Genomic DNA, 26400 nt, shown 5'->3' on the forward strand with positions numbered 1-26400 from the left:
TTTTACTAAGTGTAGTACATTTTTTTTGGTTATACAAATGGACCAAAATGTCTAGATTACTTATGAAATTCATTTGCGGTTGCATGTCTGTTTTTAAAAGAAGGCCTTCTGCTTTTGCTTTTAGGGATAAACCAGAATATTCTAATCTTCAGTGTATCTTCTTTGTTTTTTCAAAGTATAATTTGAAATACTGCTGTCCAGTACCTTGTTATTTATTATTAGAGATGAGAAAGGGAATTCCTAATAAACTGCTATTATTTTTAGGTAAAAAAAATGTGGAGTTGTGCAAAAGCCATATAATGAGTGATTGCTGTCCTTAATGTACTATGTTATCTCTCATCTCTTTTGCTGTCCCTTGGTTATCTCATATTGTTACAGTATTTCACCTTGTTATCTGATATATTGGATAAATGCGTATTTGGTTATTTGTGGAAAACAAGATGAGGGGCGGAGGTGGGGGAAGGGAAATGGGGACCATGACATGAGAAAGGGTATTTATGTTTGTGAAGTAATGCACCTTCTATCTGGTGAATATACTGTAACCCTTCTATTACAATAAAAATATATGAAAAACAATTTAGAAATTATAAAGCAAATTATAAAACAAATAGATGAAGATCTTCATTCACATCTAATGTTTTATCAGCTTTATTTTAAAATTTGTTTTCTCCTTCCTTCTCAAGTATTTTAAGTTTTCTTTTCAATTATACCTGCCTGAGTGAAGGGCCTTTTGAATCATCAATGTAAAGAGACAACAACTTTTATGTATTAGCTTTATGTTTAAGCTATGTTCATAATTGCCAGAATATGGAAGCAATCCAAAATATCCTTCAATAGGTGAATAAATGAAATATAATATACCCAGAAAAAAATGTGGAGTTGTGGTTTCTCTCATGGGGCAACAGGGAGAGCCCCTTGCCACTTGGGGAACCTCATAATTCTCTTTCATGGTTTTCCTTTCACCTTCAAATACCATGAATCTGTGTTTACCTTTAAAAAAATGTGAAGTCAGGGGCCGGGAGTTTGGCCTAGTGGTACAGTGCCTGTCTAGCATGCACAAAGATGAGAGTTTGATTCCTTGGTACCACATTCACAGAAAAAGCCAAAAATGGAGGCTGAGATCTGAGATCTTGGTTCTCTTATTTCCAATTAACTACTAGAACATGGGAAGTGGGGCTTGGCTCAAGGGGGTAAGGCAGAAGCCTTGAGCTGAAGAGCTCAGGGTCAGCACCTAGGCACAGCATTCAAGCCCCATGACCTACAAAAAAAAAAAAAAAAGTGTGGCCTAGTGGTAGAGTGATTGCCTCACATGCACAAAGACTCAGGTTCAATTCCTTGGTACTACATACATAGAAAAAACTGGAAGTATCGCTGTGGCTCAAGTGGTAGAGCTCTAGCCTGGAGAAAGCTCAAAGATAGTGCTCAGACCCTGAGTTCAAATCCTAGGACTGGCAAAAAGAAATGTGGAGTCACCACATCTGTGACAGATATAGATTATCTAATTGAGATTATGGTTTCCTTATATTAATTTTGGAGGGACACAATCCTTCAGTCCATTGCAGGTATCCTACCTTTTTGACTGTCTCATATTTCTATGCTTCTTATAGTCCCAGCTATATAATAAAACCTTAGCAAATGTTTATTGAAGTAGTTAATAGATACCAATAATCAAATTCCTCTCAGTAACCCAAGGAAAATTCAATTTATATGTCAATAACCTCACAAACTTTAAAGACTCAAGGGAGAAACTGATTTCTGATTTTCTAAATCTAGATTTTGTGCCCAATTCTCCATATCACCAATTTTCAGATGTCTGATTACTTGGAATGAAAATTACTTCACAGTTTTTTGTTATTATGATCTGATTCTTCTTTTATGTGGTTCTGGGGTTTTGAACTTAGGGCCTAGAGCATAGTAAGCACGTACATTGCCATTTGAGTATTTAGACTGTGATATTTGCTGGGAATGTGGCTTAGTGATAGAGTGCTTACCTAGCATGCACAAAGCCCTGGCTTCTATTCCTCAGTACCACATAAACAGAAAAAGCAAGAAATGGTGTGGCTCAAGTGAAGAGCACTAGCCTTGATCACAGAGAGGCTCAAGGACAAAGCCCAGGCCTTTAGTTCAAAGCCCCAGGACAGAAAAAAAAATTAAGATAGTGATATGATAATATATGTGTACAATTGGGAGTTTGACCTAGTGAGAGTGCTTGCCTACCAAGTACAAAGCCCTGCGTTGGATTACTTGGTACCAAATACGTAGAAAAAGATAGAAGTGGAGCTGTGGCTCAAGTGGTAGAGCATTAGTCTTGAGAAAGCTCAAGGACAGTGCCCAGGTCCTGAGATCAAGCCCTAGGACTGGGGAAAAGATAATATATGTGTTTTTATTAGTTCTCTATGATAAATACTCCCAAAACATCTTGGATCAGGAGCCTAGGAAGAGTTTATATCCCTGTGGTTTGTCTAAATCAGGGCCTCTAGAATATAATCAAGGAGCTGATTATATCTTCAGGTTTAAAAGTTCTACTTTCAGACTCACTTGAATCGCTGTTGGTAGGTTTCAGGTCTTTGCCATATTGACCTATCTTGCCTCAAGCCATAGCAAGTGACTTTCTCCAGAGACGGTGCTCAAAGACAGGGAATGGAATCAATAAATTTTATACAAAGTGCAGAAATAGCCAGAGGCAGTGGCTTACACCTGTGATCCTAGCTATTCAGGAGGCTGAGATCTGAGGATCATGGTTCAAAGCCAGCCCAGGTACCAAAGGACCTGAGACTCTTATCTCCAATTAGTCTCTAGAAAATGGGAAGTGGGGTGTGTGGGGACAGAAATGGGGACAAAAACATGAGAAGGGGTATTAACGCTTGTGAAGTAATGCACCTTCTATTTGGAGAATATAATATAACCTTTCTATTATTTACAGTAATAAGAAGAAAATGGGAAGAGGGGCTTGGCTCAAGGGTAGGGCAGTAGCCTTGCTCAGGGACAACACCCAGGCCAGTTTAAGCCGCATGACCTACAAAAGAAAAAGTGCAGAAATTTCATCATTTCCTCCATATTTTATTCATTATGATGGGAGTACACAAGGACATAAATTACAGGAAGACAAAGTGACAGGAATCTAGCCTAAAGATTTGTTACAACAGAATTCTTTGACACAGGATCAAAAGTAGATCTCGAGTACTTTGATTTGAATACTAAGATTATCGAGAGATCTTGAAATGGATTTGTTGCAAGTCACAAGTATTGTTAAAATTCTGTGGGCTTTGTCTACAATCACAATTAAGGTACATGATAAATTCCAGTTCACAGTTAACAAGGACATATGAGGATATATGATGATGATAGCACTTAACCTATCCAGAGGCCCTTTGGGAGTTAGTGGACCTTTGAATTCCATCCATGGGACCTACGTTATGGGGGAGACACAAGAGGGCATTGACCCTACACAGAGAAAATATTTACCAATCTAATACAAGTGCTTTGCACTGTGGCCATTCTAGAGTCTTGTATCTTAGCCTAGCTTATACTACCATGGCTAATATTGTAGCTGTGTGCAAATTAATTGCTATGGTATTATCTTGACTATTTTGTCTATCTATATAGTATAGTATAATGTATTGTGTGTGTGTTTGTGTGTGGGTGTATTTAAGACAAGGTCTTGATATGTTCTCCAAGCTGACCTCAACACTCTTGCTTCTCTCACCTCAGCCTGGTAAGTGCTGGCATTAAAAGTGTGACCCCCATACCTGGCTTTAGCATACCATTTGTTATTTGTGGTACTAGTGATCAAACTCAGGGCATTGTACATTTTAAGCACTGTACCATACTGAGCTACCTCCCTAGCCCCAACATACACTTTGGAGGAAGATTTCAACTTAGTGTTAAAATTCATATATGTATGTGGTATCAAAGAACATCTCAAGTAATCAACTGGACTTATAATGTACCAATAATATGTAAAGAATATATCATGTTTTCTTTTTTCTACCCATTTTTTATTTTATGCACAGGTGGTCACCAGCTAGATCCTTGTGAATGAATTATAAAAGAATAATGAAAAAACATTTGTATAGCTCTTGTTCATAAACAGTTTTTAGATATGTGTATGGATTTTTCAAAGAGTAGCATCTCATCATCAGGACAGAGAATGCCTCACATCTATTGAGAAAAAGAGTGCTGGATATGTGTTGGGCAAAGCTACTGGATGGGCTATAGTGGTATAAACCAATTTAGTTATAATACAAAGTCAAACTTTTTTTTTTTTGGCAGTCCTTGAACTCAAGGCCTGAGCACTATCCCTGGGCTTCCTCAAGGCTAGAGCTCTACCACTTGAGCCACAGCACCACTTCTGGCTTTTTCTATGTATGTGGTACCAAGGAGTTGAACCCTGGTCTTCGTGCATGCTAGGTAAGCACTCTATCACTAGGCCAAACTTCTGGCCAAGTCAAACTTTTTATATCAATAAAAATAACACAGGGCTTTCCTAGAATGCACAAAGCCCACACCCACAGAAAAAGCTGAAAGTGGTGGTGTGGCTCAAGTGGTAGAACACTAACCATGAGAAAGTTCAAGGATGGTGCCCAGGTCCTGAGTTCAAGGACTGGAAAAAAGTGACACAAACACTTGAAAAGCAAAGTCAAGTCTATGATTTTCCAGTTTTTCCTAAAATATAATTAAAAAGTGAGTCAGTGATGCGGCAATGCTGCAGGTTTATAAAAGGTTAAAGTAGGCTAGTTATTTGAAAGCAATCATTCTGATTGTTTCCCAAGCAGAAACTAGAACAATAGCCAGAAAACACAGCCAGAGTATTGAATTTAAGATCTCCTCTAATGTTTTAAATTCTCAATTAAAAAGAAGTAAAATTTCTAAAACTGTAGTGCTGGAATTAAACGTTAGTTGAATTTAACTTTGAGACACATTTGGTGGCACGTCTCAGCACTTAGATGGCTGAGACATGAAGATTGGGAGTTCAAGACCACATAGTCTAGGCTATAAAGCAAGACATTATCTCAAAATGACAACTTTTCAGTTAAAATATAAGTTGGAGTAAAATGTCTAGATTTATCATTTAGTTATTGTTTAATGATACTTTCATCCTTATAAAAGTTTACATTTCTTGGGAGATTGGAGGTGAATATTGAATAAAATGTGTTGTGAAATTATAGACTAATATTTAATAATGTCCTTTTTATCTTTTTTCACCAACCCTCAGTCTTTCAAGCGGAGAATGATTCCATTTTCCACTTGAATTGTTTTTCCTTCTCTAGAGAAAGCAAAAAACTAATCATTTAAATTCTCTAAATATTTTAATTCAACTGTTTCTTTGGTTGAAAGTGTCTGTTAGGGACTGGGAATTTGGCCTAGTGGCAGAGTGCTTGCATAGCATGCAGGAAGACCTGGGTTCATTAAAATTCCACTACTTCTTTTGGGGGAATTTTCCTTTTTTTTTGATAGTCACAGTGAACAGCAATTGAACATAATCACCAGGTAAAGATTTCTTATAAAAACCTTCAAAGAATTACATGTTTTCATTATGTCTCATTCGTTGTAATAATCTTTCTGAGAGAGATGTATACTAATTCTGGTGGGATTTGGGGAAAATGTCTAAGTTACATTTGTTCTTGATTTTGTGTGTGTATGTGTACTGGGAACTGAACCTACGGCCTCATGCATGCTAAGTCAAGTGCTCTATCACTGTTCAACACCCCTAGCCTTAAGTGGGGGCTGAGAGTATGGCCTAGTGGTGTTTGCCGAGGACCAGGGTTTGATTCCTGGAAGTGGTGCTGTGGCTCAAGTGGTAGAGCTCTAACCTTGAGAAAGCCCAAGGAGAGTGCTCAGGCTCTGAGTTCAAGTGCAGGGACTGGCAAAAACAAAACAAAAAACCCCCCAAGAACAACAAAAAAAGAAAATGAGCAGGGCATTGTGGGGGGTCAGGTCTTCAGTTCTAGCTGCTCATGAGGCTGAGATCTGAGTATTATGATTTGAAGCCAGACAGGGCCAGAAAAATTGTTAAAACTCTTATCTCCAATTAACTACCAAAAAAGCCAGAGGTGGAGCTGTCAAACACTCCAACTTTCCCCTTCTTGGTTGGTAGTTAAGATGAGAGACAAACAGAACAACACCCAACTAAATCCGCAATTAATTCCATGAAAACAGGTACTTACAGCTGAGCTGGATTGGATTAAATTGAACTGTGTGAAATGTCTTAAGCGCAGTGTTAAATTCATGCTCAGGGACGCATAATAGATTTATTTATTTCGTTGGTTTTAGGGCTTGAACTCTAGGACTGAGTGCTGTCCTTGACCGCCCTACCCCTGAAGCCACAGCCCCACTTCTCCTTGGTTAATTGGAGGTAAGTGTGTGGATCTTAGCCAGCGTGTGGTGGCTCACGCCTGTAATCCTAGCTACTCAGGAGGTTGAGATCTGAGGATCGAAGTTCAATGCCAGCCCGGGCACAAAAGGACCTGAGACTCTTACCTCCAATTTATCTCTAGAAAAAGAGAAGTGGGGCTTGGTTCTAAGGTAGAGTGGTAGCCTTGAGCTGTAGAGCTCAGGGACAGCGCCCAGGCCGAGTTCAAGCTCCATGACCCACAAATAAATAAATATAAAATAAAGGAGTGTCAGGGTCTTTGGTGCCCGGGCAGGCTTTGAACCGCGATCTCAGCCTGAGTAACTAGGATTACCGGCGTGAGCCGTCACGCCCGGCTCCCACAATGGGCTTGAATGCCACAAGACTGAGAGCTAAATACAACTGTGAAAACCGTCAAGGCCGTTAGTGCCCGAAAACATCCAAGTACGAACGGTTTGCGGCCCCAAGAAGTTCGAGTAGCTAGTGTGCTGTCTTTTCTTGGCTTGTTCTTGAAAATCGGACTCAAACGTGGACTGCCTACTCAGGTCTGGGAGAAGTGGGGACGCTCCGGAGGCCCGGGAGGACGAACCGCTCGCAGCGCGGGGCCGCGCTCTCCGGCCGCGCCGACCTCGCCGGTGCCGGGCGGGAAGGCTTTGGTCCCGCCGCCCCCTCGGCTTCCCTCCGCGGCCCTGAGACTTCCGAGACCGCCGGCCATTCAAGGACGGGGCCATTTAAAAGCCGTGGCCATCTCCAGCTACCTGAGCGCGTTTGGCGTCCAGGGCAAAGCCTGGAGTGGCGGGCAGCCCAGGCGTCCGGGAGGAAGCGCGGGGCACTCAGGCGTGCTCAGAGCCAGCTCTCACAGGAAGCGCGCGGACGACCCGACCGCAGGGCCGGTAAGCCGGCCGTGTCTCCCACACACCCAGACGAGGAGCCCGAGGGACCGCCCGCCGGAGCGCAGAGCCCCCCCTCACCACGCACAGCGTCCCCGCCCCTTTTCTTCGTCTTCCGCCATGAAGGCGGAGGTTGCTGCTCTGGCCCGGGGGGCGGAGCCACCACATCTTCTCGCGAGACTAACCACGGGACTTCCCAGAAAGCCTCGGGGCAATGTCGAGCTCTCGCCTGAGAGCCGGTTTAGGGCGGGAGAGAGGGGCGGGGCTTTGCCCTGCTATTTAGCGGCGCCCGAGGCCACGCCCCAAGTCGGAAGTGACGGCGAGGAGCTAGCGCGTCGAAGCTGCCGCTATGGTTTTTCCCTCTCGTTCTTGAGTCGGGAAATGGCCGCTGTGTAGTTACAACGGACACAAGTCCCGGGAACCGTTCTCTGACGTGTCAGGTAGGCCTTGCTCTGAGTTCAGGCTACTTAGTTGGCGGTGGGTACGGAGGACGGAAGGATATCGTGAACTCTTTTTGTGTGTGTGTGTGTGTGGGTAGTGACGGGCCGGCGGTGGTGAGAGCACCCGCGAGACGTGGCGCGTTAGTGGCGCGTTTTGCCCTCGGCTTTCCTCGGGGTTTGAGGGAGTACGGGCCGGCTGGCGGTGGGGGAGGGGCGAGTGCCGAGCGGACGGCGCGCGTGCGCGTGGCGGCAAACCTTGGCTCGCTTTCCTACCGCCGCGCGGCCTGCCTTCGCGCGTGCGCAAACCTCCCTCTTCAGCCCTTTCCCCCCCGCCCCCACCCCCACGTCCTGGGCCTGGACCCCGTCGCGCGCCCAGCTGCGCGCTCTGCGCACGCGCGCTCCTTCCTTTCTCTCTCCGCCCGCGTTAGGCGGCGCGGCGGCGTGAGGTGACTTTTTGGCGTCGACCTCTTTCTTGTGGGCTGGAAGCGCAACCGTTCTTTTCAAGTCTTCGAAAACACCAGAGGCCGGCCGCGAAGTGCAGTAGGTGGGTCGCCCCGACTTCACGTCGTCCTGAAGCCACTTTTCCCGGCTGTAGGCTACTTGTCCGGTTTAGGCCTCATTGTTCTCTGAACTCCGGTTTGGGCTCTGGGTCGCCTGCCCCGTGTCTTCGCGGGCCGTTGGTGGCGCGGGGAAGTTTTCTCAGGTGTTAATTTCTCCTGGTTCCCGTGGCAACCCGCTCTGTTGTGAGACGGGCTTGCTGTCTGCTCTCGTAGTTGGTGATTAAGTTGCTTTGCGTGGGGATTCGGGTCTTAGCATGGATCCAAGAGGGGTCCGGGAAGAATTGCCCATCACCCGTTTTCAGAGAAGTTGAAGCCAAGATTAGTGAGGCTTTTGTTTTTGTTTTTCATTTTTTTTCTTCACCCCTCTGTTTTATTATTTGAGACAAGCTACCCATATAGTTGGCCTTGCACTGCCTGGGACCATACTGCCTCGGAGGGTTTCAGGCATGCCACACCAGGCCCAGGGTTTTCGCCCATATTTTAAGTCCACAAGTTGGCTCCATTCACCTTTCACGTTGTTCTATTTTAAGAGTCAAGCAGCAGTACGGACAAATAATTATTTTCCACCTTTTATTTTTTGGGTGCTTTAGAATTGAAAAAGTTAGCACAGAAGTTGAGAGCAAATGTAGCTAAAACTAGTGAAAAATGATTAGCTACTTTTGGTTTGTATTTTATTTGTACCACGTCTTTTAAAACTATATTTAAAGGGGCCCGGAGTTTGGCCTAGTGGTAGAGTGCTTGCCTAGCATGCATGAAGATCCGGGTTCGATTCCTCGGTACCACATACATAGCAAAAAGCCGGAAATGGTGCTGAGGCTCAAGTGGTAGAGTGCTAGCCTTGAGATAGTCCAAGGACAGGACTGGCAAAAGAAAAAAAAAAGATTAAAACTATATTTAAAATACACGAATTAAAACCCTTCCTAGAGTTAAATTTTCATTCGAGTTGTGGCAATCAGTATTATATAGGAAAACTTGCTATCCGCTTGTGTGTGTGTGTGTGTTTCCTTGCCAGTCCTGGGCTTGGGCTCAGGGGATGAGCACACTGTCCTTGGGCTTTCTCAAGGCTAGCGCTCTACCACTTGCGTCACAACACCACTTCTGGTTTCTTTTCTATGTATGTGGAACCAACGAATTGAGCCCGAGTCTGCAACACTAGGCCAAACTTCTGGCCCTTATTTGTGTCACCCTAACCAATTCAGGATAAATTGCTGGGAAGGATTGTGTAAAGTAGCTCATGGCAAACGACCAGAATGGTTTGCAGTATCTTGTTTTATCATGGAGTTGCCCTAAGTAAGGTAACTCAAGACTGTTTAACCTTGAGGAACTCCTTTTTTTAGGACTTGGGAATTGACATCAAAAGAATCACTCCCGTTTGAATTTATTGAACAATTCACAGATAGCAAGCCGTACTGGGTAACTGATGAGATTTGTGGATCTAGAGACTTTTCAGTTTTACATAGATTTTTAGATATTACAACAGTTAGTAGCTTTAAGAATAAACAACAAGCAGACTATTGATGTGAAGGTAGTAACAAATAACTGGCCTTTGTGTAATACTTTGGAGATTTCAGATATGTTTATTTTACTGAATTGAGTGTTTTTCCATTTTCTACACGGAGGCCAAAAAGGTTAAAAAAAAAAAAAAAGCCAAACCCAAAACACCCTAAGTTCACGTAAGCCAGAGCATGGCATGACCTGCTCTAGAGTGCAGGTATTGATTCATATAGTTCCATGTTCACTCTTTTACAATTTGAAGTTCAAAAGTAAAATAGTTTCTCATCAGGTAGATTTAATAATCACCAGAATTTACCAGTCTTGGTTAAAATTTTCTTACTATTTCCATGGAGTATTTAAAATTGCAGTTTTTTTTGGGGGGGGTCAGTTGTAGGGCTTGAACTCAGGGCTTGGGTGCTCCACTCTCTGACTTTTTGGAAGTTCATTGGAGATAAGAGTCTCCTTGACTTTCCTGGCTTCCAAATCAGACCTCAGCCTTCTAGGTTGCTAGGATTACAAGCATGAATCATCAGCACTTGGCCCTAAGAGCATTTCTTAATAAATGCATGATAACTCTCAGTAGATCTTTGCAGTGTTCTTCCTTATCCATTAAAGAAGGCCCATAGACTGAATTGTAATACAGGGCCTGAGCACTGTCCTTGGGTTTTCTCAAGGCTAGAGCTCTACCACTTGAACAACAGCATCACTTCTGTTTTTTTTTCTATGTATATGGGACCGAGGAATCGAACCTGGGTCTCGGAGTGTGCTAGGCAAGCGCTCTACCACTAGGCCAAACTCCTGACCACACAGTGTATTTTTATTCTGCTAGTGTGTTACTTGCTGCTTGCTGGTGTTTCCTTCCTTCCCCTCTCTGAGGGTCCAAAAACAGAAAATTTAAGTTTCATTCAAAGTGCTGAATTCTCAACAGTGGGATAATAGTGCTTGGTATGTAATAGGCCTGCAGTAGGTTCAGATGTCTTTTGAAAGTTGAGAAATACTAGTCTCTTAAAAAATGGGATTGAGGGCCGGGAGTTTGGCCTAGTGGTTAAAGTGCTTGCCTAGCATGCATGAAGACCTGGGTTCAATTCCTCGGTACCACATATAGAAAAAAGCTGGAAGTGGTGCTGAGGCTCAAGTGGTAGAGCTCTAGCCTTGAGAAAGTCCAAGGACAGTGCTCAGGCCCTGAGCTCAAGCCCAGGACTGGAAAAAAAAGGGGGGGGGAGGGGATTGAGGGGTCTGGGACTGTGCTCAGGTCCTGAGTTCAAGCTCCAGGACTGGCAAAAAATAAAGGGGGGGGGGTGGATTTGAGCATAAGATTATCAGGATTCAATAAAATGTTTTAATTTGAAGTGATCTAGCAGTTTTTGGTATGTTTAGGTGTGTACTATGATTTTTTTTCTTTTTTTTGCTGATATCTGGCCCTTTGTTCTTGGTTTTTTTCTCATGCGTTTTCTTGCTCTGGCTGGCTTCAAACCGTGATACTCAGATCTAAGCCTTCTGAGTAGTTAGGATTACAGGTGTTAGCCAACAGCTTTTAAGTATAAGTTACTGTGGTGGCTATCATGAATTTAAAATAGTTTTAGATGAATCTGTACTGTGTGTAGGGCTATGTTCAGAATAAATGAAACATTCAGCTGTCAAATGTTAGATACTGCAAAGTCTGGGGCATATAAATATTAACTGCAGGCTGCATGTTATGTTTTCATATGCCGTGGTGGCATTGTTAAATACTTTGGGAATTCTTTTTTTTTTTTTTTTTTTTTTTTTTTTTTGCCAGTCCTGGGCTTGAGCTCAGGGCCTGAGCACTGTCCTTGGACTTTCTCAAGGCTAGAGCTCTACCACTTGAGCCTCAGCACCACTTCCAGCTTTTTTGTATATATGTGGTACCAAGGAATCGAACCCGGGTCTTCGCTCATGCTAGGCAAGCACTTTAACCACTAGGCCAAACTCCCAGCCCTACTTTGGGAATTCTTTTGATTAAAAGCATATTTTCTGTTTTCTAAAGCCCAAATAAAATTGGAATCCTGGTTTTTAAGTGTTTTTTAACATGTCATCACATGATACTTACATGTTATTACGTGATGCATTGCTGCACTGTGATTAAAAGTTCAGAACCTTTATTTAAGAAATTGCTTTTGGTAGTGTTCTACTACTCAGTATTTAGACTGGTCTTGAATTCTTTTGTCCTCTAGCTTCAGTTTTGGTACTGCTGGAGTTGTAGGAATGTACCACCATACAAAACTTACTTAAAAGTTTTTATCAGGCCTGTAATCCTAGTTACTTGAGGGTGAGATCTGAGGATTGAGGTTCAAAGCCAGCCCAGGCACTAAAGTCTGTGAAACTCCTATCGCCAGTTAACCACCAGAAAACCGGAAGTGGGAAGTGGTGCTGTGGCTCAAAGGGTAGAATAGAATAGCCCTGTGCTGAAGAGCTCAGGGACGGTACCCAGACCCAGAGTTCAAGCCCCACAACCTACAAAAAAAAAAGTTTTATGGCTAAAAACTCAGCTGTGGCTCATGCCTGTAATCCTAGCTACTCTGGAAGCTGAGATCTGAGGATCAAGATTCAAAGCTAGCCCAGGCACAAAAGGACTTGAGACTCTTATCTCCAATTAACCTCTAGAAAATGGGAAGTGGGGCTTGGTTCTAGCATAGGATGGTAGCCTTGAGCTGAAGAGCTCAGAGACAGTACCCAGGCCGAGTTCAAGCCCCATGACTCACACAAAAACAAAACAATAACAAAAAAATCCTCACTGTTTATCCAAAAAAAAAAAAATTCATTTTCCTTCTCTTGAAATCCTAACTGGTTCATACTCAATTTATCACATCATAAACCAAATTTATTTTTTGTCTTTACCAGAAATTGAACTTACAATTTCAGAGAACATTTATAATAACTGAATATTGCAGTATCGGAGATTACACTTTTGGATCCTGCATAAAGTTCAAGGTAACTACTACTATTATTTAATTTCCTTCTTTGTATTTTTGACTTGTTGGAGAAAAACTGAACTGATGATTGAGATGGTGTGGTCTGGGTAGACAAAGATCAGAGGATCAAAGTCTAAGGCTGGCCTCAGGCAAAGTTGAGATTCTCTGTCTCAAAAATAAAGCAAAAATGCCTGGGAGAGTGGCTTAGGTGGTAGAACATTTGCCTAGCAAGCATAGGCCCTGAGTTCAAACCCAATATTGTCCCCAAAAAGAAATTAAGGAAAGATTTATACATGCGTAAAATATGAAATCAAATTTTAAGATTTAGAGAAAAAGGCATATATATCCTTTTCACTTCTAAATAGCACACAAAGCCATATCAAAGCAAGACCAAAAAAGGCAGGCCTTGCTACTTATTTTTATTTTTATTTATTTATTTATTTTTGCCAGTCCTGGGCTTGAGCTCAGGGCCTGAGCACTGTCCTTGGACTTTCTCAAGGCTAGAGCTCTACCACTTGAGCCTCAGCACCACTTCTGGCTTTTTTCTATGTATGTGGTACCGAGGAATCGAACCCGGGTCTTCATGCATGCTAGGCAAGCACTTTAACCACTAGGCCAAACTCCCGGCCCCTTATTTTTATTTTTTGACTTATTTTGACAGCCTAAGCTACTGTTTACTGACCATTTTCTTATTTCAGTCTTAAGAGTGATAGAATTACAGTTTGTGCTGTCATTCCTGGTTCAAGATCTTGCTGCTTAACTTATACAAGTAAATGAGGCATTTTATAATGACTTCCTCTGTTTTGGTGTTAATCTCATTAGTGTTAATTGTTTATGTGAAAAGCATCTTAACATGAATTAAAAGTATATGCTCATTTAGTCAATTGTAATTATGAAACAAGGTGGTAAAATTTTCTTAATGTTATAAATTGAGGACACAGATTTAGAAATTAGGTATGTTCCAAAGGTTACCTAAGAAAGTGTCCTAGCTTAGATTTGAATGCTGGTGTGGTCTAAATGAGAGCTTAGCTTGCTTTAGCCATGGATATTTTTGTAGGAGCACAGAAATTTATTTCACATTTCTCTTAAGACTAATGACTTTGGTAAGTATGCTTTCTGCTTACTTTGACTTTTAGGGGCGTGTGTGTGTGTGTGTGTGTGTGTGTGTGTGTGTGTGTGTGTGTATTTAAATATATGCTGAGCGCAGAAAATCACATGTGTTTTTCAGACTGGGCTGTCCTAGAAGTTTGATCCTTAGTTTGCAAAAAAGTAGCTAGGATTTGCAGGTGTAAGCTACAGGTGCCTAGCCATTTTTTTTTTTTTTTTTTGATCTTGAGGCTTGAACTCTGGGCTGGGCATTCTCCTTGGACTTTCTCAAGGCTAGAGCTCTACCACTTGAGCGACTGCACCACTTCCACCTTTTTTTCTATGTATGTGGTACCAAAAATCGAACCCAGGTCTTCATACATACTAGGCAATCACCCTACATTAGGCCCCATATGTATATTCTTTAAAGTTTGAGAAGGACAATATTTTGAAATTAACTAGCCATCAAGTCACAGCGCATGATAGTGTAGAGTCCTTATTTTAGAAACAGTAAATGTGATCTCTCTTAAGACAGCACTTGAACATATGATCTTCCTGTTTCCCAATTGCTAGGATAAAAGTGGATACTTATCACATCTGGCTTAAATGTGATCTTTTTCTTTTTTGGTTGGTTTTGGGGCTTGAACTCTGGACACTATATTGTCCCTGAGCTCTTCAGCTCAAGCCTATCTTTTCTACTTGAGTCACAGCTCCATTTCCGTTTTTCTGGTGGTTAGTTCAAGAACTTAAGTGCCCAGGCTGGCTTTGAATGTTGACTCTCATATCTCAGCCTCCTGAGTAGCTCAGATTACAGGTGTGAGTCACCAGCACCCTGCTCCTAAATGTGATTTTTTTAAAGAAAACTTCCATTTTAGTATGTTAAAATCACATAATTTGCCAAACCAAATTTGCCTGGTATTCTGTTGGTAAAGTATTTCTCTGTAAATGTTGAATTAACTTCGTATGTTTTGTAGAATTTTTTTTTTCTTTTTTTTCCAGTCCTAGGGCTTGAACTCAGGGCCTGGTCACTGTCCTTGGAATACTTTTTGCTCCAGGCTAGTACAATGCTGCTTGAGTCACAGAGCCACTTCTGGCTTATTATGTGTATGTGTTATCAGGGACTTGAACCCATGGCTTTATGCATGCTAGGCGAGCATGCTACCACTATGACACACTCCCGTTCCATTTTGTAGAATTTTTATTCTACCCTTTTGTGCCCTGAAGCTACATATATTTTCCTTTGTCTTTTTCTTGTATTGGACTAACCTGAGAGCATGTCACAAGTGTAGTTCCTTATTAAAAGAACATAATCCATCTTGAAATATTTCTCTTACATCTTGAATTTTTTGTTTTTTGAGGAAATACAAATCTTACCTCTAAAATTTTTTTTTAATGCTGAGCAAAAATTAGGGTAGTAAAATAAATACATTCAGAAATGTTTAGTTACGGCGGGGAGCATGGCCAAAACCTTGGAAGCATAGTGAAGAGTGAAGACTTACTGTAAGTAAGTATATGAGAGTGTAGGCTGTTATTGAGTTTTAAGGAAATGGTGAATTATTTAAATAATAAATTAGTAGAAATTTGGAAATAGTTATATAATTAACCTGTGAATAATACAAGTTTGCATTTTGGTGAGTCTTATTTACCTGGATTGTTTGGAGATTTGTGAGTTTGAAAAAAACATGGAGACAAATCATGTAGTCTAGAAGTAATGGAAGGTTGCAAAGAGTTATATAATGAATACATAAAATATATTCCTTTTCTAATATAAAACTGTCTGATAAAACACAACTTGTCCACATACATATACTCAGGTGTCATGGCTACATTTGCAGGTGAGAGAAATGTAAACAAATATAAAAATGCAGCATCATATCCGAAGTAGAAAAGGTAGTTCTATGCTGTAATAATATCATAATCACCTGTTGATATTGTGGTCATCTTAAATGTATCCACTTAAAATTGCTGGCCCTGTGATTGCTGGCTATCTCTGAGCATTTTGTTTCTCCAGTAAATTTGATGTTGCATTATTTTTCAGAGTATATAATACTCTTTTTTTTTTTTTTCCTGGTTCGGGGGCGGGGGGGGGGGGGGTCGGTTGTGGAGCTTGGACTCTGGGCCTGGGCACTGTCTCTGAACTCTTCAGCTCTACCTCAGGGCCTAGGTGTTGTCCCTGAGCTCTTCAGCTCAAGGCTTCTGCCCTACCGCTTGAGCCTCAGTGCCATGTCCAGTTTTCTAGTGGTTAATTGGGACCTTGAGATGAATGTCAAGGTCTTTAATGCCTGGGCTGGCTTTGAGCCATGATCCTCAGATCTGAGCCTCCTGAGTAGCTAGGATTACAGGCCTGAGCTATCATGTTTGGCCAGTCCTTCAACCTTCAACTCTTGTTACTTTTCTCTCTTTCTCCCTCCCCTTCTCATCCTTCTCTCCTCCCTCCCCTACCTTCCCTCCTCCCTCCCCTACCTTCCCTCCTCCCTCCCCTACCTTCCCTTCTTCCACCCTCCCCCTCCCCCTTTTCTGCTTGAATCAGTACTGGGACTTGAATTCAGGGCCTGGGTGGTATATTTGAGCTTCTGCTTAAGGTGAGCACTTGACCATTTTTGTCACATCTCCACTTTTGGCTTTTTGATAGTTTAGTGGAAATAACTCTCTGTGGACTTCTTTCTGACTTGTCTGGCCTTGAACTGTGATCCTCAGATCTGAGCCTCCTGAATAGCTAAGATTACAGTCAGCAGTGCCTGTTCTTTGTTTTATTGCTTGCTTGCTTGCTTGATTGCCAGTCCTGGGCCTTGAACTCAGGGCCTGAGCACTGTCCTTGGGCTTTCTCAAGGCTAGCACTCTACCACTTTGAGCCACAGCACCACTTCTGAGTTGTTTTTTTTTTTAATGCATGTGGAATGGAACCTGGGTCTTGGTGCATGCACTCTACCATTAGGCCAAACTCCTGGCTACTCTGCCCTGTCTGTCTGTCTTACCTACCTACCTACCTACCTACCTACCTACCTACCTACCTACCTACCTACTGATGGTCGTGGGGCTTTAAACTCTGGGCTTGGGCTCTGTCCTTGAGCTCTTCAGCTTAAGGCTACCACCCTGCCCCTAATCCTGGGTGTTGTCCTTGAGCTTTTCAGAGTCACAGCCCCACTTCAAGTTTTTCTATTGATTAATTGGAGATCAGAGTTTCACATCTTTAGTGCCTGGGCTGGCTTTGAACAGTTGATCCTCTGATCTCAGCTCCCTGAGTAGCTAGGATTAGAAGTGTGAGCCACAGTGCCAGGTTTCTTTGCTTTATTTTTGAGGTAAGATTTTCTGTTTATGTCTAGGCTTGCCTGAACTGATCCTATTTAGGCTTCCTGTAAAGCTAGCACATTCACCATCCCTGGCTTTTTATTGGTTGAGAACTTTTTGCTAGTGTGGTCTCTTAACTATAATCCTCTTGATCTTCTCCAAGTTACTAGACATTTGTAAGCTACTTCACCCATCATTTATCTATTTTTTTTTTTTTTTTGCCAGTCCTAGGGGCTTGAACTCAGGGCCTAGATACTGTCCTTTCTCTACCACTTGAGTGACTTCTGGCTTTTTTCTGTTTATGTGGTGCTGAGTTATCAAATCCAGGACTTAGTGCATGCTAGGTGAGCACTGTACCCTGGGCCACCATCTTGGCACCTACCATATGTTTTAAAGTTATGTTTTGAAGAGACATTTATGTCAGTGTTTACTTAATGGTATTTGTAATCAGTGGTGTCAAATCACAAAATTTAGATGTTTTTTATAAAGTGATATGTTAAAATTCAGTTTTTCCTTTTTCTTTGATAGTTCTAGTATGTTTTTATTTAATCCCTTTTGAATTTATTGCAAATTATAGGACTAGACATTGTCATATAAGTTGTAGCTGTTCAGAGATTGATATTTGTTCTACTTAGGAGACTATTCTAATGCGTACCACAAAGCAATATTTTATATATAATGCATATTATGTACAATATATAAATTACACAATATATAATATATATAAAAATGAGTGGTTAGTTACATTTCAAAAGTAAATTACTATGATGACTGTTGTTTATTTTTGTGTTTTGTTTAAGTTTCCTATCTATGATAATGTCATACAGTTTCCTTTGATTATGGAGGAGGTACTCATTTGTTTTGGCATTATGCTGTTGCAGTTATACTGCTTTTTCTGGCTTCTGTAACTCTCTCCCCCCATACGTGTTTAATCCATAGAAATCTTTTGTTCTATAATCAATATACAATAGCGGTCATGGGGGTGAAAACAAAATTTTGATCAAAATGTACTAAATCATCTCATTGTTATCTGTACATGAATATTGATTGTTCATAAATCTTAACTCTTTCATTTGATTAGGAAAAACGAAATGGGTCGCTCCAATTCTAGATCACATTCTTCAAGATCAAAATCTAGATCACAGTCTAGTTCTCGATCAAGATCAAGATCGCACTCTAGAAAGAAGAGATACAGGTGAATTTGGTGAATTTAATGTGTCGAATTTTTAAATTGGTGATAACTGTTAATATTGAGTGCTACATACATACATCTACAAGGCCAGTAAACCAGTTAAAAGCTACTTAATTTGAGTCAGAAGTGTGGCCTAGTGGAAGAATGCTTGTCTAGCATGTACAAAGACCCAAATTCGATTCCTCAGTGCCACGTACATAGAAAAAGCTTGAAGTGGTGCTGTGGTTCAAGTGGTAGAGTTGTAGTCTTGAGAGAGCCCAAAGACAGTACTCAGGCCGACTTCAAGCCTTAGGATTGGGAACAAAGAAATCATTCTGTGACATGAATCTGTTGTCTTCATTTTAGAATTTAAAAGATTGGTAATTTCCTCATTTACAACTTAGTAACAGTGTTTGGATTTAAATCTAGTGAGCTTACTCCAGATCCAAAATCGTTATTTTTGTACTATGCTAATATAGAATGGATTTCTTTGTTAGCCTTATACCAATAATTACAGATAGTGGGCCAGGAGTATGTTCTAGTGTGGTACAGTTCCTATCTAGCATGCATGAAGCCCTTGGTTTGATTCCTTGGTACCACATACACAGAAAAAGGCAGAAGTGGTGCTGTAGCTCAAATGGTAGAGTGCTAGCCTTTAGAAAGCCCAATAACAGTGCTCAGGCCTCAAGTTCAAGCCTCAGGACTGGCAAAAAAAGAAAAAGAAAAGAAAAAAAGGAAAAAAAATCCAAGAGATAGCAAAATGTAAGAATTATTTGGCAGCATATTTTATAGTTGATACTTGATTTTTTTTTCTTTTATTGTTGTTAGTCCTGAGGCTTAAACTAAAGGCCTGGATGCTGTCATTGCACTTCTTTATGCTCAAGGCAAGCAAGCGCTCTACCACTTGAGCCACAACACCACTGTGGCTTGTTCTGTGTATGTGGTGCTGAATTGAACCCAGAGCTTCATGTATGCTAGGCAAGCACTCTACCACTAAGCTACATTCCCAGCCCTTGACTCTTGATTTTAATTGTTTGTTTCATTTATTTATTTTTGGTGGGTTATGAGGGTTGAACTTGCCTGGGCGCTGACCCTGAGCTCTTCTTCAGCTCAAGGATACTGCTTTATAAATGGTTGTTTTTCTTCAAATATTATTGCATAAAATAGTGCAGAAAATAGAAGTCACTTGTTGAAAATGAAGGATAATTGGCCAGTTTATCTCTTTAAGGGCCAGCCTAAATATAATTTACTAATACATGCTACTTGATACATTGATTTTTATCTAGTTTTCTGTGCATTCATTTCTTAGGCCTTAGTTTTCAGTATATCTGTTTTTTAAAAATTAGACACAATTAACGAATGAGGCTTTAGAAAATGTTTTATTTTTCTCACATTGATATTTATTTTATTTTTAGTTCTAGGTCTCGTTCCAGAACATATTCAAGATCTCGTAGTAGAGATCGTATATATTCTAGAGATTATCGTCGAGATTACAGAAATAATAGAGGAATGAGACGACCTTACGGGTACAGAGGAAGGGGTAGAGGGTATTATCAAGGAGGAGGAGGTAGATATCATCGAGGTGGTTATAGACCTGTTTGGAATAGAAGGCACTCAAGAAGTCCTCGACGAGGTCGTTCACGTTCCAGGAGTCCAAAAAGAAGATCTGTATCTTCTCAAAGATCTCGAAGCAGATCTCGTCGGTCATATAGATCCTCTAGGTCTCCAAGATCATCATCATCTCGTTCCTCATCCCCATATAGCAAATCTCCTGTTTCTAAAAGACGAGGATCTCAGGAAAAACAAACCAAAAAACCTGAAGGGGAACCTCAAGAAGAGAGTCCGATGAAAAGTAAATCACAGGAGGAACCGAAGGATACATTTGAACATGATCCATCTGAATCTATCGATGAGTTTAACAAATCAGCCACATCTGGTGATATCTGGCCTGGCCTTTCAGCTTATGATAATAGTCCTAGGTCACCTCATAGTCCTTCACCTATTCCTACACCACCTAGTCAAAGTTCATCTTGCTCAGATGCCCCTATGCTTAGTACAGTCCACTCTGCAAAAAATACCCCCTCTCAGCATTCACATTCCATTCAGCATAGTCCTGAAAGATCTGGATCTGGTTCTGTTGGAAATGGATCCAGTCGGTACAGTCCTTCCCAGAATAGTCCAATTCATCATATCCCTTCACGAAGAAGCCCTGCAAAGACAATCACACCACAGAATGCTCCAAGAGATGAGTCTAGGGGACGTTCTTCATTTTATCCTGATGGAGATCAGGAAACTGCAAAGACTGGAAAGTTCTTAAAAAGGTAATAATTACAGGAGTTGAGATAATTATAGTAGTAAAATTTCATTAATATATTTAGCCATTTTTATTCCTGCTTATGGCAGCATTCCACAACTATTTTTACTCAGAAAATTTTGAAAGGTTAAGTGCTTTGATAGCTAGTGTCCATTTAAATTTTATTCATTTTTTATCAGTCCAGAATTAACAATTACAAACAAGAAGAAATTGAGTAACAGAGTACAATCAATGATACATGTTAAAAACTAAATACAGAATTTGTGTTAGATTATTGAAAGCTTTTCCTTCACTTGCATATGATCTACCTGTTACAATTTATGTGTTCTTGTTGGGTACTATATATATATAAATTGCCAAGTTCTGCCTGATACTAGAAAAGATGATGTTACTAGCTACTCAGAAGGCTGAGATTAAGGATCAAGGTTCAAAGCCAGCCCAGGTACAAAAGGACTTGAGAGTCTTATCTCCAAATAACCTCTAGAAAATGGGAAGTGGGGCTTGGCTCAACAGTGAGATGGTAGCCTTGAGCTAAAGAGCTCAGGGAGTTAAAGCCCCAGGATCCTCCCCCCCCCCCAAAAAAAAGATGATGTTAATTTACACTGACAATGATATTTCTAATTTACTCAGATTATCTTATCAAATATTGTAGACAGAGTTGGTAACAGCGTAATGAAAATTGGTTAAAAAATGAGGAACTTGGAACCTCGATTTTTTTTTGAGCTTATATTGGGCTTTTATTAAATATTGCCAGAAATCATTTTCTGTAAGATTTTATATGAATTATTTTGTGATTCAGAGCAACAGTGTTACTATTATAAGCTCTTATTTATAGTGACAAGTGAAAGTGTGACATTTTGAGTATAATTACAAGTAGAAATATGGGGCTTGGAGTTTGGCCTAGTGGTAGAGTACTTGCCTAGCATGCACGAAGACCCAGGTTCGATTCCTTGGTACCACATACTTAGAAAAAGCCAGAAGTGGTGCTGAGGCTCAAGTGGTAGAGTTCTAGCCTTGAGCAAAAGAAGCTCAAGGATAGTGCACAGGCCCTGAGCTTAAGCACAGGACTGGCAAAAAACCAAACAAACATCCAAGTAGAAATAGATTAAATGTATGGCCTCAGAAGTTAAATGTGTGTTTTAGAAGTTTATCTGGTTTATATTCTCTATATTCTATATTCTGGTTCATATTCTTTTGTAGCATTAGGAATTATGACTAAATCGAGATTTTTTTGGGGGAGGGGCAGTTCTGGGCTTGAGCTCAGGGCCTGAGCAGTGTCCTTGGATTTTTTTTCTCAAGGCTAGAACTCTACTACTTGAGCCGCAGCACCACTTCTGACTTTCTCTAAGTATGTGGTTCCAAGGAATCGAACCTGAGTCTATGTGCATGCTAGGCAAGCACTCTACCACTAGGCCAAACTCCTGGCCTAAATAGAGATTTTTGAGGGTAGCATTTGAGGGTAGCATTGGCTCATGCCTGTAATCTTAGCTACTCAGGAGGCTGAGAGCTGAGGATAGCAGTTCAAAACCAACCTGGGCACTAAAGAACCTGAGACTCTTTATTTCCAGTTAATCACTAGAAAACAGGAAGTGGGGTTATGGCTCAGGGGTAGGGCTGAAGACCTCATGGACAGCGCCCAGGCCCAGAGTTCAAGCCTACAACCCACCCAAAAAAAAAAAACAAAACCTTCAGGGAGAAGACAAGTTTTATGTGAATTTTTTAATGACTTAAGTGGAAACTTCAGCAATTTTCAATACTATTTTCTCTCATTACTGATTGATTTTTAGGACAATGAATTGAAATATATGCAAGTGATCCGCAATAAGTGCAATCCAGAGTTACTATCCTCTTTGTTTATTCACAGGTTCACAGATGAAGAGTCTCGAGTATTCCTGCTTGATAGGGGTAATACCAGGGATAAAGAAGCTCCCAAGGAGAAAGGATCTGAGAAAGGGAGGACAGAGGGAGAATGGGAAGATCAGGAAGTCCTAGATTATTTCAGTGATAAAGAATCTGGAAAACAGAAGTTTAATGATTCAGAAGGGGAAGACACAGAGGAAACAGAGGATTATAGGCAGTTTAGGAAATCAGTACTTGCAGATCAGGGTAAAAGTTTTGCGACTGCATCTCACCGCAATACTGAGGAGGAAGGACCCAAGTACAAGTCCAAAGTTTCCATGAAAGGCAATAGAGAAACTGATGGATTTAGAGAAGAAAAAAGTTATAAACTTAAAGAGACTGGATATGTAGTGGAAAGGCCTAGCACTGCAAAAGACAAACACAAGGAAGAAGACAAAAGTTCTGAAAGAATAACAGTAAAGAAAGAAACTCAGTCACCTGAGCAGGTAAAGTCTGAAAAGCTCAAAGACCTCTTTGATTACAGTCCCCCTCTACATAAGAATCTGGATGCAAGAGAAAAATCTACCTTCAGGGAGGAGAGTCCACTTAGAATCAAAATGATAGCCAGTGATTCTCATCGTCCTGAAGTCAAACTCAAAATGGCACCTGTTCCTCTTGATGATTCTAACAGGTAAATTCCACATTGATGCCCTGTAAGTAATTTATGGGTAGTTTGTATTGCAGTTTTATTTTCTGAACAGGAAGTTTTTGCATTAAAACCAATGGTGTATTTTGTTTGTGTGTGTGTGTGTTATTGATATGTTCCAGACCTGCCTCCTTGACTAAAGACAGGCTACTTGCTAGTACACTTGTCCATTCTGTCAAGAAGGAACAAGAATTCCGGTCCATCTTTGACCACATTAAGTTGCCTCAGGCCAGCAAAAGCACGTCAGAGTCTTTCATACAGCACATTGTGTCCTTGGTTCATCATGTTAAAGGTATGGAAAGTACATTTAGTATCATAAGTATCTCTGTCATGCAGATAAAAAAGTTTTAATAATGTGTCTCAAGGCTAGTGGGTATGCATTATTACTATTAAAATTTTGAAAAAAATTTTGTGGCACAGGTATTGAAACTCCTGAGGATACTTAAGACAAACTGACCAAAATGGTAGAAAATTTATCATTTAAAAATACACTGTGTACTGCTGAAAATCTTTTTTATTTTTATTTTTAATTTTTTATTGTAATTAATAAAAGGGTTATATGATATTTGCCAGATAGAAGGTGCATTAATTCACATACATTGATACCCTTTCACATGTCTTGGTACCCATTACCCTGAAAATCTTTTTTAAATGAACTGCAGAAAAAAGAATTGTCTTTACTTGTTCTGTTGGCATAAGTTTATGACGTTAATTTTTGTAAACTCAGATTTTTCTGTTTAATTAAAGGAATCTGAAACTACAGGAAGCATATTACTTCCTCTCTTTTTGCTACTTAATTCGTTTATAATTCTATATTTTTAAGAGTGATAAGCCAGAGAAAGTTTACTAGGACTTTCAAAGAACTCTGAGCATGTTAGTGATTAATCAAGCAGTGACTAATAATAGAGTATTTCTTAAAGTCTTGAGATAAGTGTGTGCACTTCAACTGAAATAATGAGTTTTGTTCATCAGTTACGTTCTAGTATAAAAAATTTTTTTTGAGTATGGCTTTTTGGACCTCTTAGTTGTGTTGTTTGGTTTCTACGTTTAATAGGTTCTCAGGACAATGTCCTATGGGCTATTAGTATTTTAAAGCCTTTTTAAAAGTGTCACAGTAACTCATAGTTGAAACTTGTCACTAGGAATTCCTTATGTCCTTAATGTTTCACCAGTAAATAGTTACTGAGTTTCTTTTTTGGCTGTAATTACTTAAAACATGGTTTCAAAAGAATTTGCTATTTTGCTATTTATAAGTTTGTGAACCAGTTTATTACTGTGGTACATTTTCCCTTTTTTTTGCCGTCCTTACAATTTATTGAATTTTGAGATCAGATTTTGATAAATTTTTCCCCTTTTTCTTTTCTTTTTTTAACTTTAAAAAAACTGTAGTTATATTTCATAATTGGTGTTGTGCAACCGATCTGAACAGCTCTTTCTTTATATAGAGCTGAAAATGCCCAGTGATGTTTTCTTTTTCATTGTAACTAGGTCCTGGAATATGTTTTGAAATGGCAAAAATCCATGTTTCAAAGTAAAATAGCTGTTGAAAGATACAGGCAAAGTTGAATCTTCTGTCTTCCTGGCAAAAATGGCATAAAAACTGAGTTGCTAGCTCAAATTCCTGGGTTTCATGGAATTATTGAGGCACTACCCTTGTAGTGGCCATTTCAAGTTTTAATGATTGGTTATGAGACATGTGCTGGATATTGGGCGGTAAGTTGACACAGATGTACATTGACCTGTAAAGCAGATAGCTTGCTTCATAATAAAACATTTCATGTATACGTCTTACTATTTTACATTTTCAGCATATCTTGAACTGGTTTAAAACTAATCATCATTGATACATTACTAATTTAAAACTTGTTTAAAGAAAGACAAAGGAAGGATATCATGAGATGTCAGGTTTGCCAAGATGCCAGATTTTTAGAGAAGTTTGTGAATGTAAATTGATTTAAGTTTTTCCAATTGAATGCCAGTGTTCAGTTTTTGTTTTTTGTGAAGCCATTTCTGTTGATATTAGCATAATTCTTAAAATAATTTTATTAGTTTACTCAAACTATCTGTGCTTTTTCATATTTTCTGTAAATGATGAAGTAGGTTCATTAATTCATGAATTAGTAAGGTCTGAGGGCATCACATATTTCTGTAACTTTTAATTTTGCTTGAAGTAGTGCATCGAAGTGGAGCTGTATTCTTGATTTTATTTACTGCTTACTCTTGGATTATGAATAGTATTGACAGATAACTGTAAGGATCTTTACTAATGAAGTTAAAAAGGAAAGTGAGAGGGTTTTTGGAACATTTTATTTTCTTCTGCTAGGTTTCTTGAGAATATTTTTCTTTTCACCTGCTACATGCCCTTCTGTCACAAATGACATGTTGTTTTAAAAGATGCCTAATTCATCAGTATTTTTCCTAAATCAACAGAGCAATACTTCAAATCACCTGCCATGACCCTGAACGAGCGGTTCACTTCATATCAGAAATCCACTGAAGAGCATAGTGCGCGGCAAAAGAGCCCTGAGATACACAGGTACGTGTCGTATTGAATTTACATTTAGAAATGACGGGAAGAAGTATACTATTATGATACATTCCAGCTTTAGTTGGAATGTATATGTTGGATAAATGTATTTCAGAGTCTTCACATTTTCATTTTTCTTGCCAATTTTTAGGGCTTAAAATACTAAATCATTATGTACTACATAGAACTTAAATATTACCAGGTTTTTGGGAGAGGAGGGCAAAGGTGTTTTGAGGTGGATGATTAAAAAGTAATTGGTGAGAGGTAGAACAGCTTTTCATGAAAACTTCATGAAATTGAAGTGAGATGATTATGTTCTAAAGTGAGAACAAGTTATTTAGTGTCTGAACATTAGTTTTTTAATTTACAGAATAAGAAGAATGTCCACTTAGTTGGGTGGTTGTCATAATTAGTGATGCTGGTTTGAAGTAACGCAGTGTTTACTACTTAATTGATAAGATTTTGGTGGTGACTTCAAAGTTAGTACTTGGAAATTTCAGTTGATACTGAAAATGAAAAGTACAGACTAAAACTAAAGGTCCATGGGTTGGGAACATGGCCTAGTAATGAGTGCTTGCATAGCATACACAAAGCTTTGGGTTTGATTCTTTGGTACCACATACACAGAAAATGCTGGAAGTGATCCTGTGGCTCAAGTAGTAGTGTTAGCCTTTAGAAAGCCCAAGTTCCTGGGTCCTGAGTTCGGACCCCAAGCCTGGTCCCCCCCAAAAAGTGAAAATACAGGACTCTTACAAGCCACCAATCATGTATGGTCATTGGGGTAAATTTTCATGATTACTACT

At 40.1% G+C, this 26400-nt stretch overlaps 1 protein-coding gene across 6 annotated transcripts in view; it reads left to right on the plus strand.

Moving 5' to 3' along the window:
* Positions 1–7509: 7509 nt before the first annotated feature.
* Positions 7510–26400, plus strand: part of Bclaf1 (BCL2 associated transcription factor 1) — a 33383-nt gene continuing 14492 nt past the window's right edge. For 2 of the 6 annotated variants that reach the window (XR_016536469.1, XM_090338068.1), the window contains exons 1-7: positions 7524–7682; positions 12596–12685; positions 18122–18235; positions 19627–20532; positions 22390–23055; positions 23193–23362; positions 25501–25606. Coding sequence is in view for 4 of the 6 variants with exons in the window: in XM_090338068.1 (XP_090194194.1) it covers positions 18132–18235; positions 19627–20532; positions 22390–23055; positions 23193–23362; positions 25501–25606 (1952 nt within the window). In the remaining 2 variants the exon portion in view is untranslated. Of the gene's footprint in view, positions 7683–12595; positions 12686–18121; positions 18236–19626; positions 20533–22389; positions 23056–23192; positions 23363–25500; positions 25607–26400 lie in introns of all 6 variants that reach the window. The other 4 variants (XR_016536470.1, XM_090338071.1, XM_090338070.1 and 1 more) reach the window with 4 other exon arrangements.

This window comes from Megascapheus bottae, chromosome 8 (assembly GCF_031878675.1).
Source record: "Megascapheus bottae isolate mThoBot1 chromosome 8, mThoBot2.hap1, whole genome shotgun sequence".
NCBI classification, from domain to species: Eukaryota; Metazoa; Chordata; class Mammalia; order Rodentia; family Geomyidae; genus Megascapheus; species Megascapheus bottae.